Here is a 17,363-nt window from a genome sequence, read left to right as displayed (position 1 = left end):
CAGCGCACAACGCTCATAGTGCATTACAAATATTATTCACATAAACAATAAAAGGGTGAGTAATGTGCGTACATCAATTGCAATAAAATCAAGCAGTTTCGGGATATGTTACCCAACGCCTCCGGAGACCGGATTAGGTGTCCTTGCAGGGGTTAAACTGCTATCCTCGATGGTGCAGGGTCCTATTGGAGTAGGTGCACAACCTCTGCTGGTCCTTGCTCCCCTGTGCACGATTGGGCCGGGAGCTGCTGGTTCCTGTAGTGCTTCAGCAAAGCAAATCTGGTCATCTGCTGGGCGTTTGCACTCTCCTCCGTGTGGAGTGCTTCCTGGTTCTTGACGTCACCACAGGAATTCGGCGCCGTTCGACCACGATCAAATTGCGCAGTAGGGTGCTAATAAAAAGCTAGAGCACTAGTACGAAACTGCTTGATTTTATTGCAATTGATGTACGCACATTACTCACCCTTTTATTGTTTATGTGAATAATATTTGTAATGCACTATGAGCGTTGTGCGCTGTGTCTTTTTTGTATGCATTTGTTAGCTCCAGGGGGATTCTGAGCCCCCCCCTTCATCACAGCTGCAGACGCTCAATTCTAGGTTAAGTTATTTAATTCACTTATTTTCACTTATCACGTCACGTTACAACTTAGTTGCGCACTGTTATTTCCTCTTTTTTCACTTTATATTGGGAATCACTGGTCTGGATGGTGCATAGCGAGAAATTAGGGCTGAGATCTAAGTAGGGGCAGAAGAATGTAAAGCTTTAAAAGTGAGGAGGAGAATTGCATGTGTGATATAGGATTTGATAGGAAGCCAGGAGAGGGATTTGAGCAGGGGAGACGCTGAGACAGATTTAGGAAAGAGTAGAGTGATTCTGGCAGCAGCGTTTAGGATAGATTGTAGGGGAGACGGGTGAGAGGCAGGAAGGCCGGACAGCAGGAGGTTACAGTAGTCGAGACGGGAGAGAATGAGGGCCTGAGTCAGAGTTTTAGCAGTCGAGCAACAGAGGAAAGGGCGTATCTTTGTAATATTGCAGAGGAAAAAGCGACAGGTTTTAGAGACGACAGGACAGGACAAATCTGGTCACCCTAATTATAGGGAGGAGTTAGGGGAGGAGTTATAGGGAGCAGTTATGGGAGGAGTTATAGGGAACAGTTAGGGGAGGAATTATAAGGAGTAGTTAGGTGAGGAGTTATAGGGAGCAGTGTCGTGGAACAGTATTTTACATTTCTCTGTCTCCCTTTGCAGCTCATAGGATTCATGTCTCCCTGGTTTAGCTGCCGGCTATTCTCCCTGTCCCAGCAGCTACTGTAGCTGCATGTGAAAAGGCAACATTATTGTTACATGTTGTTTACACCGCCCTAGTCAGTGCTGGTTGTCTGCAATCTCCTATTCTCCTAGCTGAGAGTGGGCTATTCCTACCCTCCTGTCCTTGCTGACAGTTAGTATAGTCTCACTTCACTTCTAGTGTGACCCTTGCCCCTCACTTCCTTTTCACCCTGGACTCTGAGTGAGTACCTGCCTGCTATTTACCCAGCAAGGCCTTTCTGTTTTACACTGCCTTACCTTGATACACTGCACTTCAGACAGAGAAGCCTCTCTACCCAAAATACATCTGCAAGCACCTTTCTTCCTGTGATTTTCCCTCAATAAAACTAAGAAAGACAAGACTAAGGAGCAGTTAGGGGAGGAGTTATAGGGAGCAGTTAGGGGAGGAGTTATAGGGAGCAGTTAGGGGAGGAGTTATAGGGAGCAGTTAGGGGAGGAGTTATAGGGAGCAGTTAGGGGAGGAGTTATAGGGAGCAGTTAGGGGAGGAGTTATAGGGAGGAAAACATCAGCGCTTTATTATAATGAGATGTATTAAAATTTGCAGCTATAACTGGTGCAGATTTCCTCTCATTTTGCATCAAATAGATCCGCTGTGTGTGAGGTTAATTTCTTAATGTCACAAGCTTCATACATTTGTCGTGTTTTGGAGAACAGTAAATTGCCCCATCTTTATACATCTCCCCCAGAAAGCCCTAACCCTTATAGCGCGGAGCGGGATCACATTAATATCTGCCATGTTTAATATTCACAGGTCCTAACTGCAAGTGCAAAACCAGGGAAAGAAAATGTACACAACATGAGGATTACGACGACTTTGTCCTTTCGTGCACATTGTCAAGAAATTCTCCTTTAACGTGTAAGTATAGAAAGAAATAAGCTATGATTGTGGGAATATATTGTTTCACTGGCTGACCGTCTGTCTTGGGTTTTGCTGCAGCACAGCTAATTAGTGATGTACCGGGTACTACCCGGTACCCGGCGGCTTTTCAGCTACCCGGAAATTACCCGGACCCGGCAACTGGAAAGTGGACCCAGCGCCGGGTATCCGGGTAATGTCAGGGTAGTTGAAAAGTATCTCTTACTTACCTGCTGGAAGCCCGCGCGGACATCGGAACAGGTAAGCAGAGGTGCGTGGGCGGTGGGGCGGCATCACAGTCATGTGGCGCCCGCGCGGGAGCTGCAGGACTCCATATTGCACTGGGAGCTGGTAGCCGGCTGTCCAATAGGAAAGCTTCTTCTCCTGCTCCGGTCACATGGTCCCAGCTCCCAGTGCAGTATGGAGTCCTGCAGCTCCTGCGCGGGCCCCACACTGACCGCTGATGCCGCCCCACCGCCCCCGCACCTCTGCTTACCTGTTCCGATGTCGCCGTGGGCTTCCTCCACCCCAGGTAAGTTTCCTCCACCCCAAGGTAAGTGAAAAACCGTGTAGCCGGGTACCCGGCTGGGTACAAAGTGCCAAATCCTCCGGGTACTCGTTACCCGGTTTAAAAAAAATGTAGGACCTGGTCCAACACTACAGCTAATGCAAACAGTACTTTACTTTATTTTGTATAATAATACAATGAATTTCTGTTTACAAGGGTCAGTTCCTCTTAGGAGCAAAGTGTACTAATGGCAGTGACATGTTAGGCTGCGGCCCCGCTAGCGCTGAGCGGGCGGTGCTTGGCGAGGTGACTTGCATATATATATATATATATATGCAAGTCCCCGCTCACGCGATGCGCACGCGGGTATGAGCGTGCACACACACGGTGCGCTTAGGTAAATAAAAATTTTATACTTTCCCATTACCACAATATTTGGCAATGCCGCCCCCTCCCTCCCCCCGCGCGCGAGCAGACGCAGGACACCAGCTACGCATGCTTTGAGCGCCAGCGCGGCCGCAGCCTTAGAGAGGTCAGTCCCTCCTAGGGACAAAGTGTACTAATGGCAGTAACAGGGTTAAGGGGTCAGTCCCTCCTAGGGGCAAAGTGTACTAATGGCAGTAACAGGGTTAAGGGGTCAGTCCCTCCTAGGGGCAAAGTGTACTAATGGCAGTGACATGGTTAAGGGGTCAGTCCCTCCTAGGGGCAAAGTGTACTAATGGCAGTTACATGGTTAAGGGGTCAGTCCCTCCTAGGGGCAAAGTGTACTAATGGCAGTGACAGGGTTAAGGGATCAGTCCCTCCTAGGGGCAAAGTGTACTAATGGCAGTGACATGGTTAAGGGGTCAGTCCCTCCTAGGGGCAAAGTGTACTAATGGCAGTGACATGGTTAAGGGGTCAGTCCCTCCTAGGGGCAAAGTGTACTAATGGCAGTTACATGGTTAAGGGGTCAGTCCCTCCTAGGGGCAAAGTGTACTAATGGCAGTGACATGGTTAAGGGGTCAGTCTCTCCTAGGTAGGGTTTAGCCGGGACAATCCCGGTTTTTCATGTGCTGTCCCGTTTCCATATAATTTTCAAATTGTCCCGGTTTGTACTTGGGGTCCCGGCTTTTGGGGCTGTGGGAAGTGGAGGGGGGGGGGGGGAGTTTTGACGAGGTGCTGCAAGCCGGGTCTCCCCTTCCCTCAGCACCGCCCCCCTCCCTTCTCTCCTCCAGTAATGCCGGGTCCTCCCCTTCCTTAGGCTCCGCCCCTCTGTCCCTCCCTTTAGGCTCCGCGGGCCTGCTGGTCTCTCAGCTGCACTGGCTACCTATGCTGCTCCTGCAGGCCCATCTCCGGGCCCCAGGTAACCCACATGCCCCCTAATACCCCCCTCCCAGACACCTTACCCACTCCAAGGGGGGAGAGGCCTTATTTTTATGTGTGTGTTTGCAGAGGTGGGCTTATTGTGTGTGTGTGTGTCACTGTGTGTCAGTGTGTGTGTGTGTCACTGTGTGACTGTGTGTGTGTGTCACTGTGTCTGTGTGTGTGTCACTGTGTGTGTGTCACTGTCTGTGTGTGTGTCACTGTGTGTGTGTGTGTGCCACTGTCTGTGCCACTGTCTGTGTGTGTGTGTGTCACTGTCTCTGTGTGTGTTTGTGTCACTGTCACTGTGTGTGTGTGTCACTGTCACTGTGTGTGTGTGTGTGTCACTGTGTGTGTGTGTGTGTGTGTGTGTGTGTCACTGTCACTGTGTGTGTGTGTGTGTGTGTGTGTGTCACTGTGTGTGTGTGTGTCACTGTCACTGTGTGTCACTGTGTGTGGCACTGTGTGTGTCACTGTGTGTCACTGTCACTGTGTGTCCCTGTCTGTGTGTGTGTCACTGTCACTGTGTGTCACTGTCACTGTGTGTCACTGTCTGTGTGTGTGTGTGTCACTGTGTGTGTGTGTGTCGCTGTCTGTCACTGTCACTGTGTCCCTGTCTATGTGTCTGTGGGCCTGTATCCTCCCCTCCAAATTCCATCGACATGGCTGCGCCACGTCACGTAATGCTCATTGCCATAACAACGAGACGCTCCATGACGTCACGCGGCATCAAGTTGATATGACAATGGGACGTATTATGGCGCCGAGGCATCACGTGGTGGCACATTGCCATGGCAACATGTCACCGCCTGACATCAGTGTCTCGTTGTCATGGCAACTTGGTGCATTACGTGATGTAATTTGTTTTATAAATAATTTTTTAATGTGTCCCGGTTTTTCATTTTGAAAATCTGGTCACCCTACTCCTAGGGGCAAAGTGTACTAATGGCAGTGACATGGTTAAGGGGTCAGTCCCTCCTAGGGGCAAAGTGTACTAATGGCAGTGACATGGTTAAGGGGTCAGTCCCTCCTAGGAGCAAAGTGTACTAATGGCAGTGACATGGTTAAGGGGTCAGTCCCTCCTAGGGGCAAAGTGTACTAATGGCAGTGACATGGTTAAGGGGTCAGTCCCACCTAGGGGCAAAGTGTACTAATGGCAGTGACATGGTTAAGGGGTCATTCCCTCCTAGGGGCAAAGTGTACTAATGGCAGTGACATGGTTAAGGGATCAGTCCCTCCTAGGAGCAATGTGTACTAATGGCTGTGACATGGTTAAGGGATCAGTCCCTCCTAGGGGCAAAGTGTACTAATGGCAGTGACATGGTTAAGGGGTCAGTCCCTCCTAGGGGCAAAGTGTACTAATGGCAGTGACATGATTAAGGGATCAGTCCCTCCTAGGGGCAAAGTGTACTAATGGCAGTGACATGGTTAAGGGATCGCCCTCCTAGGGGCAAAGTGTACTAATGGCAGTGACATGTTTAAGGGGTCAGTCCCTCCTAGGAGCAAAGTGTACTAATGGCAGTGACATGGTTAAGGAGTCAGTCCCTCCTAGGGGCAAATTGTACTAATGGCAGTGACATGGTTAAGGAGTCAGTCCCTCCTAGGGGCAAAGTGTACTAATGGCAGTGACATGGTTAAGGGGTCAGTCCCTCCTAGGGGCAAAGTGTACTAATGGCAGTGACATGGTTACGAGGTCAGTCCCTCCTAGGGGCAAAGTGTACTAATGGCAGTGACATGGTTAAGGAGTCAGTCCCTCCTAGGGGCAAAGTGTACTAATGGCAGTGACATGGTTAAGGGGTCAGTCCCTCCTAGGAGCAAAGTGTACTAATGGCAGTGACATGGTTAATGCTGTTTTTAAATTGCAGTCTTTTTACATAATGTGTTAAAGTAGCAGTCCAAGCTGCCGTTTTTTGTTTAAATATTTTTTTCCCTTTGATATGTGCATCAATACAATCCTCACAATGATAAGTAATTAGTTCAGTTGCCGATCGATCTGCGAATATTTGGCTTGTGGGTTAACTAAATGGCTGTCAGTGCAGCAGAAGAGGACCAAAGATGCTGTTGGTCTGTGGGGAAGATCATGTGACCAGGCAGTCACTAGATACAATTGGTGCACTGCTAGAAAGAGGGCAGGGCTCAAAAAGAGGTGTGCCAGAGCATTTTCGGAAGTGGAACGGGATGTGACTTTGTAAAGGATTGTTATAGAAACAAAAAAATGCTTGTTACATTATAATACATTAAAATTGTAATTCAGAGATTTTTGTTTTGTTTTTAAATGCTACAAGTGTTTTCTCATAGTACAGAACTGATTTATTACAAAGACACATATAGGATATTGCTTGCTCTGCAGATGTACAGTAAAGTGATTCCAGGTTACCGCTTCTCGTTAGCGTTTCGGTGTTAAATCTGAACATTTACACTTCTGTCCCGTCCACAGCGTCGCCAAACCAAACCTGGAACAGAATTAGCGACACTAAACTCACCACGGGCGGCCGGAGAAAGTTCTGTATGCAGGACCGTGCCACGTGTGGAAAGGGTACATGTTTTGCTTATTTTTTTAATACTGCCGACGTGTAATAAAGCTGCAGTCCCACTCAGGACCACGCAGAGCTAATGACAGCGATATGTCTTATCAATGAACCCAGGGTTCTCAACTCCAGTCCCCAAAACCCCCCAAGAGGGATATCCTTAAAACCTGACCTGTTGGGGGACATTGACGACTTGAGTGGGCCACCCATGGGTTAACCCCTTCAGTGCTGAATGAAATGTACACCTCATTGTGAAATCGCTCAGTATGTTTTGGTTTGATTATTTTAGAGACCTAGATTATAATCATCCATTCAAATGACTATAACTGGGACGCCCGGACTCCACAACAGGAACATTTGGGTAACAGTGATCATAACATGGTCTCATTTGAAATAAATTATCAAAAAATAGATTTCTTGGGTTCAACAAAGACCTTAAACTTTAGAAAGGCAGATTTTAATAAACTGACGTCTAATCTACAAGTAATACACTGGGATGATGTTTTTGCAGGGAAAAATGTAGAAAATAAATGGTCAGTCTTTAAAACATTGTTAGAAAAGCACACTTATCAGTGTATACCCTTGTATAAGTATAAAAGAAATAAGTCAAAACCAATGTGGCTAAATAAACAGGTAGGGGAGGAAATGGACAAGAAGAGGAAGGCGTTTAGATTCTTTAAGTCAGAAGGGACGGAGACATCGTATCAGAATTATAAGGAATGTAACAAATTGCAAAAGGGCAATCAAATTAGCAAAAATGGATAATGAAAAAAGGATTGCAATAGAAAGTAAGGTCATCCCTAAAAAGTTCTTTAAGTACCTTAATATCAAAAAAATGAGAAAAGAAAATATAGGACCCTTTCAGTGTGAGATGGGTAGGCAGATTATTGGAGATACGGAAAAAGCTGAGGTATTAAACACATTCTTTGCCTCTGTGTTTACCAGGGAAGAATCAAGTTCAATAGTAGTGCCGCAGGAGGAAGCCACAACCTCCATATTAATGAACAATTGCTTAACTGAGGAAGAAGTTCCTAGGCGGCTTGAAAAAATTAAAGTAAATAAGGCACCTGGCCCCGATGGCATACATCCAAGAGTTCTCAAGGAGTTAAGCTCAGTAATAGCAAAACCATTATATTTAATATTCAAGGACTCCATTTCCACAGGCTCAGTACCACAAGATTGGTGCAAAGCAGATGTGGTGCCTATATTTAAAAAGGGAGCTAGATCACAACCGGGAAATTACAGACCTGTAAGCCTGTCTTCAATAGTAGGGAAACTACTTGAAGGTTTAATACGGGATAATATTCAGGAATACCTAATGGAAAACAAAATTATTAGTAATAGTCAGCATGGATTTATGAAGGATAGATCTTGCCAAACTAACCTTATTTGTTTTTTTGAGGAGGTAAGTAGGACTTTAGACCAGGGTAATGCAGTTGATGTGGTCTACTTAGATTTTGCAAAGGCTTTTGATACGGTTTCACACAAGAGGATGGTGTACAAAATAAAGAAAATTGGACTCAGTAATAATATATGCACCTGGATTGAAAACTGGTTAAAAGACAGACAACAGAGGGTTGTCATAAATGGAACTTTTTCAGGTTGGGCTAAAGTCGTGAGTGGAGTACCTCAGGGATCGGTACAGGGACCCCTGCTTTTTAACTTGTTTATTAATGACCTTGAGGTTGGGATCGAGAGCAAAGTCTCTATCTTTGCTGATGATACTAAATTGTGTAAGGGAATAGAATCAGAGCAGGATGTAATTTCTCTTCAGAAAGACTTGGCGAGACTGGAAACGTGGGCAGGTAAATGGTAGATGAGGTTTAATACAGATAAATGTAAGGTTATGCATTTGGGATGCAAGAATAAAAAGGCGACTTACAAATTAAATGGAGATATATTGGGGGAATCCTTGATGGAGAAGGATTTAGGATTGCTTGTAGACAGCAGGCTTAGCAATAGTGCCCAATGTCATGCAGTAGCTGCATAGGCAAACAAGATCTTATCTTGCATCAAACGGGCAATGGATGGAAGGGAACTAAACATAATTATGCCCCTTTACAAAGCATTAGTAAGACCACACCTTGAATATGGAGTACAATTTTGGGCTCCAATCCTAAGAAAAGACATTATGGAACTAGAGAGAGTGCAGAGAAGAGCCACCAAATTAATTAAGGGAATGGACAATCTAACTTATGAGGAGAGGCTAGCTAAATTAGATTTATTTACATTAGAAAATAGGCGTCTAAGAGGGGATATGATAATTATATACAAATATATTCGGGGACAATACAAGGAATTTTCAAAAGAACTATTCATCCCTCGGGCAGTACAAAGGACTCGGGGCCATCCCTTAAGGTTGGAGGAAAGGAAATTTCACCAGCAACAAAGGAAAGGGTTCTTTACAGTAAGGGCAGTTAAAATGTGGAATTCATTACCCATGGAGACTGTGATGGCAGATACAATAGATTTGTTCAAAAAAAGGTTGGACATCTTTTTAGATGGGAAATGTATACAGGGATATACCAAATAAGTATACATGGGAAGGATGTTGATCCAGGGATTAATCCGATTGCCAATTCTTGGAGCCAGGAAGGAATTAATTTTTCCCCTTAATGGGGTTTTTTGTTTGCCTTCCTCTGGATCAATAAGTAAGTATAGATATAGGATAAAGTATCTGTTGTCTAAATTTAGCATAGGTTGAACTTGATGGACCTACGTCTTTTTTCAACCTCATCTACTATGTAACTATGTAACAAGAAGATTGCAAGCTTTTGGGATCAATTAACGGAGCAATCCCCCCTTTCTAACCAACATTTATTGTACAGGATTGGAACTTTGGCGTCCTCCAGGGCTAAACCTCACTATTACCAGCTCCGGGGGTGTCCCCAACTGACCGAGATACTTATTGGTAAAGCACTTATGTAACTATGTATTGTAACCATGTATTATTTGTCATCTTAACTCTATGCCCAGGACATTATTGAAAACGAGAGGTAACTCTCACTGTATTACTTCCTGGAAAAATATTTTATAAATAAATAAATTCCAGTATTACAGTACATCCTGGTTTTTAAAGGGGATTTATATGGCATGCCAGTTTGTTTTCCCAGAGGGAGATTTAATCCCTGTAAATTCACCGGTAAGTATCTTGGGTACTGGAGGATCCCCGGAGCTGAAAACTGTGGTGTTTGGTTCAGGGGGATCCCCCAATTATGGGGGACAGGGGGGAGGGGGCAGCATACAGACAGGGGTATGAAGATAATATCATGAGATGTTATGTATTTTAATCCGGATGGCCAACTCAAGGTGACATATGTGTTGGTTTAGAAGGTCGTAAACGTTAACCAGATACAGGTCTGCCTCAAAGAAAGCTAAATGTTGGTATGAAATTACCGATACAATGCAGAGAGAGGTGACACACAGTGTAAGCTTCATTGAAGGACTTTATTAAAAAATGAGAATATCATGTGATGTCATATGCTCAACATGCTAAGAAGTACGGGAGTATACGTGGCCCAGAGTGGCATATAATGATTACAGACACGTCAGGTCTAGCAGGTACCGAGAGACAGATATCTATTTGTAGCTCAAATCCGTAATGACCGCCTGAATCTATTGATGTAGCTCACGTGTGTGTAAGTACAGAAGGAAAGTTATGAGTGCGTTTAGATATTGAGGAAAAGTTTAAACGTCGTTTGTATGGTTTTTTTTTCTCTGTCGTAACAAAATGTCAATCTAACAGCTGATTTACGACGGGGTGGGCTTACGTTGTTTCAATGGGGGAAAAATGTTCTTAAATCTTAGAAAGGGTTTAGTAAAATAAGATTTCAACAGAGGTGTGTTTGGACCAAACACGTGATATCTCATCTTCCTGCGACAGTGACCTCTGGGAGAAAACCTATGACATTTTAGTAATGTACTGTATAGGGATTTCAATTTTATATTATCCTCTTATTTTGAGAAACTGTTCTGCATCTATTGTAATTATCGTAACATACAGTGAGAACCCAAAAGAAGGGCTCATAGAACCCCACTAGAATGCACTCATTGCCATTGATCACAAAATAAAGGCAATCATAGCCCTGTAAAAGATACCCTCCTGAAGTCAAACAACAGATCAAATAAGGGATGAAAATGAGTGACCAAAACAAAAAAATTTATTGCATCAATTAATTCACACTAAATAGTTAAAATCCATAAAATTGTTCCCCAAGGAGGAGAACCATTAATTGCCGCTTGATAGCTATAATTAGACTGATGGCAAAACACTCCTTATCCCCTGCGGTCCATGTGTCATATAATAACCATATCCAAAATGTAATGGGAGCACTATTGTACTCAAAAATGTTTGTTTTGGTCACTCATTTTCATCCCTTATTTGACCTGTTGTTTGACCTCAGGAGGGTATCTTTTACAGGGCTAAGATTGCCTTTATTTTGTGATCAATGGCAATGAGTGCATTTTAGTGGGGTTCTTTGAGCCTTGCTTTTGGGTTCTCTCTGTATGTTATATTGTTTACCTCTATGCACCTGCCCATTTAATATATATAGGACCTAATAATTAAGGAGAGCAGTCTGATTCATCTGTTTTATAATTGTATGTTCTTATAATCCTTTTTATGTAACCTAAGCACTGTATTTTATTTTTATATATATATATATATATATATATATATATATATATATATATATATATATATATATATATATATATATATATATATATATAAAACACACAAAAAAGGAAGTTGCTCAACACCTAATATTAAAGGTTAAATCAAGCCCCCAGATTAATACTGACTATAGGGGTAAAATAAAATATAAACCCCAAATTAGATCAGTTAGAAAAGTTATAGAGCTTGTTGGTGCTAGGGGATAATAACAACTATATAGAACACACAAATGAAAAGGACAAAGACAACCCCCTTATTAGCACTCTAAATTACACCTAAAGAAAATCTACTAATAAAGATTATATTGCAAGAACCAGATGCACTGCAGAGTCAGAAAAAAGAACAAGTTTTTATTGGAATAACAGCAAGACACACTAACTTAAAAACATGAATATACTAAAGACAGCCTAACAAAATATATGTATCAAAAATATATTGGATAAAAGGGGGACTGTTAATCTAGTGAATGAATTCTATTTTACCTCAAAAAAACTAAAATGTGTCTAAATGAATATAAATTGTAACACAGAAGTAGTTTAATATAACCCTTGGAGGTAATACAAAATATTATAAATCCCTACTGGCATGAATATATATTAAAACATTTAATAAGTGATGCTTTGGGCTCCGAATTAACTGTTGATGCTCTGGAGAGAGTAATTTACATTTTCAGACACATTTTGTCCACACAGATGAGTGTGTTAAGTGCATAGATTTTTCTATAATAAACAGGGACCTGGTGCTCTTGCAAATATTAATTTGACATCTTTTATTTGCATAAATATCTTGGGTGGTGACAGCATATATGTGATTGCAATTGCGTTAGGGGTTAATATTATCTAATTGAAGGTACCTTGCGCAGGAGAAAGGTGAGTTGGCTAGAGTAGCCATGTGTATTAACCCTGATTGTATATCTAAGTCACGAGCTCACGTGTGTGCTGTCCGTGACAGGTGGTATATGGGGACGGATTGAGGGGCGATGTTACTCATTTGAGGGAACTTTGCGAAGGTGAAAAGTGGGCTAGCTAGATATCTGTGTATTAACCCTTGTCCTGTATACAGGGCACGTGCTCACTGGTGTGCCGTACGTGACAGGGTGTTTGAAGCCTCGCTCCTTTTTCTGCTCGCGTTTGGTAACATGTGAAATCGTTTCCTACAGTACATACCATCCAAATTGTTAGCCATAAACGAGTAAATGGGCCGCAGGGCGTCGTATGCATTAGCACCGCTTAGCAACGTTGGCCCATAATGTACAGTATGTTGTATTTGGAAGGTTGTCTGAGCCCATAACATTTTATTTGAATTGGTATTGGAAAAGTACTGACCCCAGTAGGGAGGCGCAATTGAAGAGTATAAGCCGCTGATAATTAGTGAGACTGACAGATTGGGGCGGGAACACGTCCGGGATACGCTGTTTTTTTTTTTTTACAAATACATATGTAGCGAGGTACCTATACATACATACATACATACATACATAAACATACATATATACAGTACACATACATGTGATGTGTTATAGATTAGGAGGATTTTCTATTTCTATGCAGAATTTCCCTGGTTGAAGTCCCACTGGGTCTCCCCAATCCCGGCAGAGACGCAGAATAAAGGAACGTTTCTTACTAAGAACAGCACAAAGTACTCGCCCATGAACAGGTGAGTGGCACCACAACGCTAATTCCTTCCCAGTACTCATTATTACTATTAACCGTTTGAGTGCCTCAGGACATACGGGGACGGGTACCCTGGGGTTAGTGACTAAGCCATGTTAAAGGGCTTGCTTTTTCCAGTTTATAGCGAGTCCTGCGTTCCCATGGTGCTCAGGACGCGATCTAACCAGTAACAAATGGAGGAGGAGGGTCCCCATCTCTTCTGTGTCCTCCAAAATGGCTGCCGCAGTCATGTGACTGCACTGTGCCACTAAGGCACCACGACTCTTCCGGCACTCAATGGGTTCATTAACCTCCATTATTGTATTATTTTTTTTACTTGATTGGAATCGGGTGTTCTCCAGAACCGAACCGCGCTACTCTTAGCTCCGTGGACCCCCCTGTTTTGGTGACGTTACCAGAATTACTTCCTGGTTTTTAAAGGGGATTTAAGTGGACATCCAACAGGAGACCACAACCAATGATGTTGCAGCTTTTTATTGGCTTGAGATTTGGGAGCCAATCTTCTCTGAGCTGAAGATAGGGGTGTTTGGTTCAAGGAGACACCCCCAATTCCCACCCTGTGAATGAGAGCTAAAGAAAAGGGAGAAACTAGTATTCTCTGCAATCCCCTGGGTGACAGAAATGGGACAAGGGATTTAACATGATGCAGAGAAGCGTCACAGCGCCCTAACGACGTACCATGAGGACATGATCATTTTTTGGGGATGATCCTCCTCTCCCATTTCTGGGGGTCTCATCATGTGATCGTGCCTGGAGCGATTAGGAGACCTGAACGTCCGGTGGCACTCTGGTGGTCGGACCCCCGGGACTGTAAAGGTTAAGGGGATGTACTGTATGTGCATCATTTTCTCCCCCCGGCTCACAGTACAACACAGCTATAGTCACAGCCACATGATATGTCTTCATCTGAAGCTGTATATGTCTGTACACAGATCACACCTTGTGTCACCTAGACACAACTTCCGAACTCCACTTCACTGCAGCTCGCGGTTTGCCGACCCCGTTACACCATCACCGCAACAGCTTCTCCGCAGAAGGAAATCGTGGCCATGTGCAGATCAGAACTGTGTCGATAATATGGACTGCAAGGTAGCAATACACGCACACACAATCCCGGAGGTGTCACGTCACAATAACCGGGATGACACATTGGGAGTAGGTGTGTTATCTTTAATTTTCCAGTGCGGGGTCTGATTCTTGTTACGGAAGGAGATAAACACATTCTCTTTCTCGATCTATATTCAGTGTAAACAAGCCGTGTGATTCTCTCTCCCCCTGGGCATAAAACAGGTTCCAGCTGCAGCCCATTCCGCCGATAAATAATATGACCCGTGTATCTTCAGTTCTGGGACCCCTGCATCCCGAGATACTTCCGGTTCTCTCCAGGGGTGTAAATGGCCGCCCAATAGGAATACTCAATGGATGATGTTGGTCCTCAAGCTGAGAACAGAGAACGTGCACCTTATTACATACAGTACATACATTTCCCAGAGTGTCAGACGTCTCAGAACGCCCTCCTACTGTCTCTGTACGTTCTTCCTACCAACCAATTAGATTGTAAGCTCTTCAGAGCAGGGACTCCTTTTCCTAAATGTTACTTTTATGTCTGAAGCACTTATTCCCATTATGTGTTATTTATATTATTTGTTATTTATATGATTGACACATATATTACTGCTGTAAAGCGCTATGTACATTAATGGCGCTATATAATGAAATAAATAAAGACATGCATACATGCATACAGTACATCTCTGGTTTGGGATGAAAGATACGGCGGAGTAGAGGTAGAGACTATATTCCGTGCATTGAGGTTCATAGCGAATCCAGCACAGACTCGGTAACAAAGCCCGCACACCTCTCCACTCCACTCACGGGTTCTAACATCTCTTCTGTACACAGGTCCTGAATTCTGTCTTGGACCAAGCCATCCGGACGGCAAGAAGCATGAAGAGAACGACAGAGAGGATGGTAAAAGCCGTGGCTGCCGATCTCGCCAACGCTCAGTCCAATAGGAGCTTTTACAGTTATTAACTGTGACGGAAATGAATAGCGACTATCACTACTCACTTCCACAGTTCGGAGGACAAGCTGATTCTCCCTTGAGGGCTGGCGTGTTGAGATACTCTGCATTATTATGCAGCGCCTTGAAAGGCTTTCCACTAAACATAAAATACTGTTTATACGTGGTCAGATTCCGCAGGGGGATTCACAAGCTCCAGAAAAGGAATATACAGTTCTGCTCATTTTCACTAGCGCTCCTTCTCGTTAATTATATTTCTGTTCACAATACAAATCTGTAGACCATTCTGTATTTTCTTTGCCTCTATATTAAATGCGCACAGAAGTGTATTTCTTCATGTACAAGGTCCCTTCAGTTTCCTTTTTGTTTTGTGCAACTGTTATGTTCTTCGGTACTTTTCAAAGAAATAAGGAAATAATATAGATATTTCTTAGTAATCCTATAAAAAAAACCATTAGGTTTTGTGAACGGTGAAAGACTTATACACAGGGAGAGTGGGATGTGATTGAAACTTTCAAATACAAACAGTTTCATTAAGAAAGAGAAGAGCTACAGTAGAACAAGAGCTCGTTCTCTGACGCTGGAGGGTGGGAGCCTCAGGGGAGATGTGAGGAAGTTCTTAAAAGTGTAATGCTTCTATCCTCCTTTGCAATAAGTAGCCCAACGCCGTAATAAACGTAATAATACGTTAAGTTGGAAGAAAAAAAGGTCACCGCTTTATTTTTAACCACATGTTAAAAATCCCTGCCTGCCAACCCCAATGCATTCGGCAAAACAGTGTGTGGGGGAGGGGGCACACCTCCTCTCCCACCCCTCCTATAGCGAAGGAGATCTTTGTCCCGCCGCTTTTTGGTTGCACTCCTTCCCCCACCTGCTGGCTGCCGGGGATGCTTCAGCTCACCGTCCCCGCTTGGTGGCAGCGTAGACCCAACCCTACGGCTGGCGCCCTGCTTTCCCACATTTTGATTGAACATAGCAGGCCCGACGGCACCGGCAGCACCTCCAGCCTTTCAATCCGTAGTTGGGGGCTCTACCCAGGCCCTCCTGCACAGTAGACGCCTGTACCTTTACCTTTCCTTAGCATCACCGCTAAGCATGGCTTTCGCAGCATTTCTATTACCCCAGATCGTTCCCTCCCAGGTGCAACAGAATTATGTCTATTCTTACCTTGAATTTGGCTAGAGCCTTCGCCAGGGCTGGGAGTAGGTCACCCCAGTGCTTACCTCTGTTCCCCAGCCATCGCAGATACATCCTCTCTTTTCCTAGGCCCAGCTGCGGGCCGAGCACTAGTTCCCTGGCCCTCTCCTGTGCCCAATAAATGAATGAGTGGCCCACTATCCACACTTCTCAGGTTTTACCGCTCGCACCTGGTGGAAAACATCAAAGCGTTATACATTTGTCTTATAGATTTGCGAGCCTTTTGGGCCTAAAGTAAATCCTATACGCATTGGACTTCCACCTCCCTAGCTTTTTGATTTGCTCTACCATAGAGCTATGCGTGTGTGTGTTATGGTATTATGCCCGGCTGGTTGCTCCTAAGCTTTGTTGGGGACGAAAGGGGTTAACTATATGTTCACCGTAATGCCATGTATTCCCTGTATATCACCTGCAATGTCCCCTGAGTCATACCATAAATGTGGAGTGTCAGTTCTGCTGCCCAGACCTGGCTGCAGTCCCGTTAATATGTATTGTGTTATGTAGAATGCGCCCGCTTGTCATAAGGGGCTTCTAGCGCTGTGTAAAGCGTTAATTGGATGTGTGACTGTGGTGAGTGTCTGCATTATAACCAGTGGTGTGATTCAAATTTTTTAGCAACAGGTTCTCTCTCACCAGGGGGGGGGGGATGTTTTGTGTCAATGTTGTTTTTTTAAATGTTTTATTCTGTTGAACAGGACTGCGCAGGGGGGGGAAGAGACCAGAGCCCCCCTCACATCTCCCCCAGCCCCCTCACATCTCCCCCAGCCCCCTCACATCTCCCCCAGCCCCCCTCACATCTCTCCCAGCCCCCCTCACATCTCCCCCAGCCCCCCTCACATCTCTCCCAGACCCCCTCACATCTCTCCCAGACCCCCTCACATCTCTCCCAGACCCCCTCACATCTCTCCCAGACCCCCTCACATCTCTCCCAGACCCCCTCACATCTCTCCCAGTCCCCCTCACATCTCCCCCAGTCCCCCTCACATCTCACCCAGCCCCCCTCACATCTCTCCCAGACGCCCTCACATCTCTTCCAGACCCCCTCACATCTCACCCAGACCCCCTCACATCTCACCCAGACCCCCTCACATCTCACCCAGACCCCCTCACATCTCACCCAGACCCCCTCACATCTCACCCAGACCCCCTCACATCTCACCCAGCCCCCCTCACATCTCTCCCAGACCCCCTCACATCTCTCCCAGACCCCCTCACATCTCACCCAGCCCC

The 17,363-nt window shown here is 44.8% G+C and overlaps 1 protein-coding gene across 1 annotated transcript in view; it reads left to right on the top strand.

Moving 5' to 3' along the window:
• AKNAD1 (AKNA domain containing 1) overlaps nucleotides 1–15,280 on the top strand; it is a 126,200-nt gene extending 110,920 nt beyond the window's left edge. Inside the window, exons 19-23 of the mRNA XM_075615500.1 lie at nucleotides 2,084–2,188; nucleotides 6,475–6,573; nucleotides 12,791–12,896; nucleotides 13,846–14,002; nucleotides 14,816–15,280. Coding sequence (XP_075471615.1) covers nucleotides 2,084–2,188; nucleotides 6,475–6,573; nucleotides 12,791–12,896; nucleotides 13,846–14,002; nucleotides 14,816–14,947 — 599 coding nt within the window. The 3' untranslated portion in view covers nucleotides 14,948–15,280. The remainder of the gene's footprint in view (nucleotides 1–2,083; nucleotides 2,189–6,474; nucleotides 6,574–12,790; nucleotides 12,897–13,845; nucleotides 14,003–14,815) is intronic.
• Nucleotides 15,281–17,363: the final 2,083 nt, after the last annotated feature.

This window comes from Ascaphus truei, chromosome 10, assembly GCF_040206685.1.
Source record: "Ascaphus truei isolate aAscTru1 chromosome 10, aAscTru1.hap1, whole genome shotgun sequence".
Lineage (NCBI taxonomy): Eukaryota > Metazoa > Chordata > Amphibia > Anura > Ascaphidae > Ascaphus > Ascaphus truei.
The sequence above is the reverse complement of the archived record's forward strand: the minus strand, read 5'-3'. Positions and strand labels throughout refer to the sequence as shown.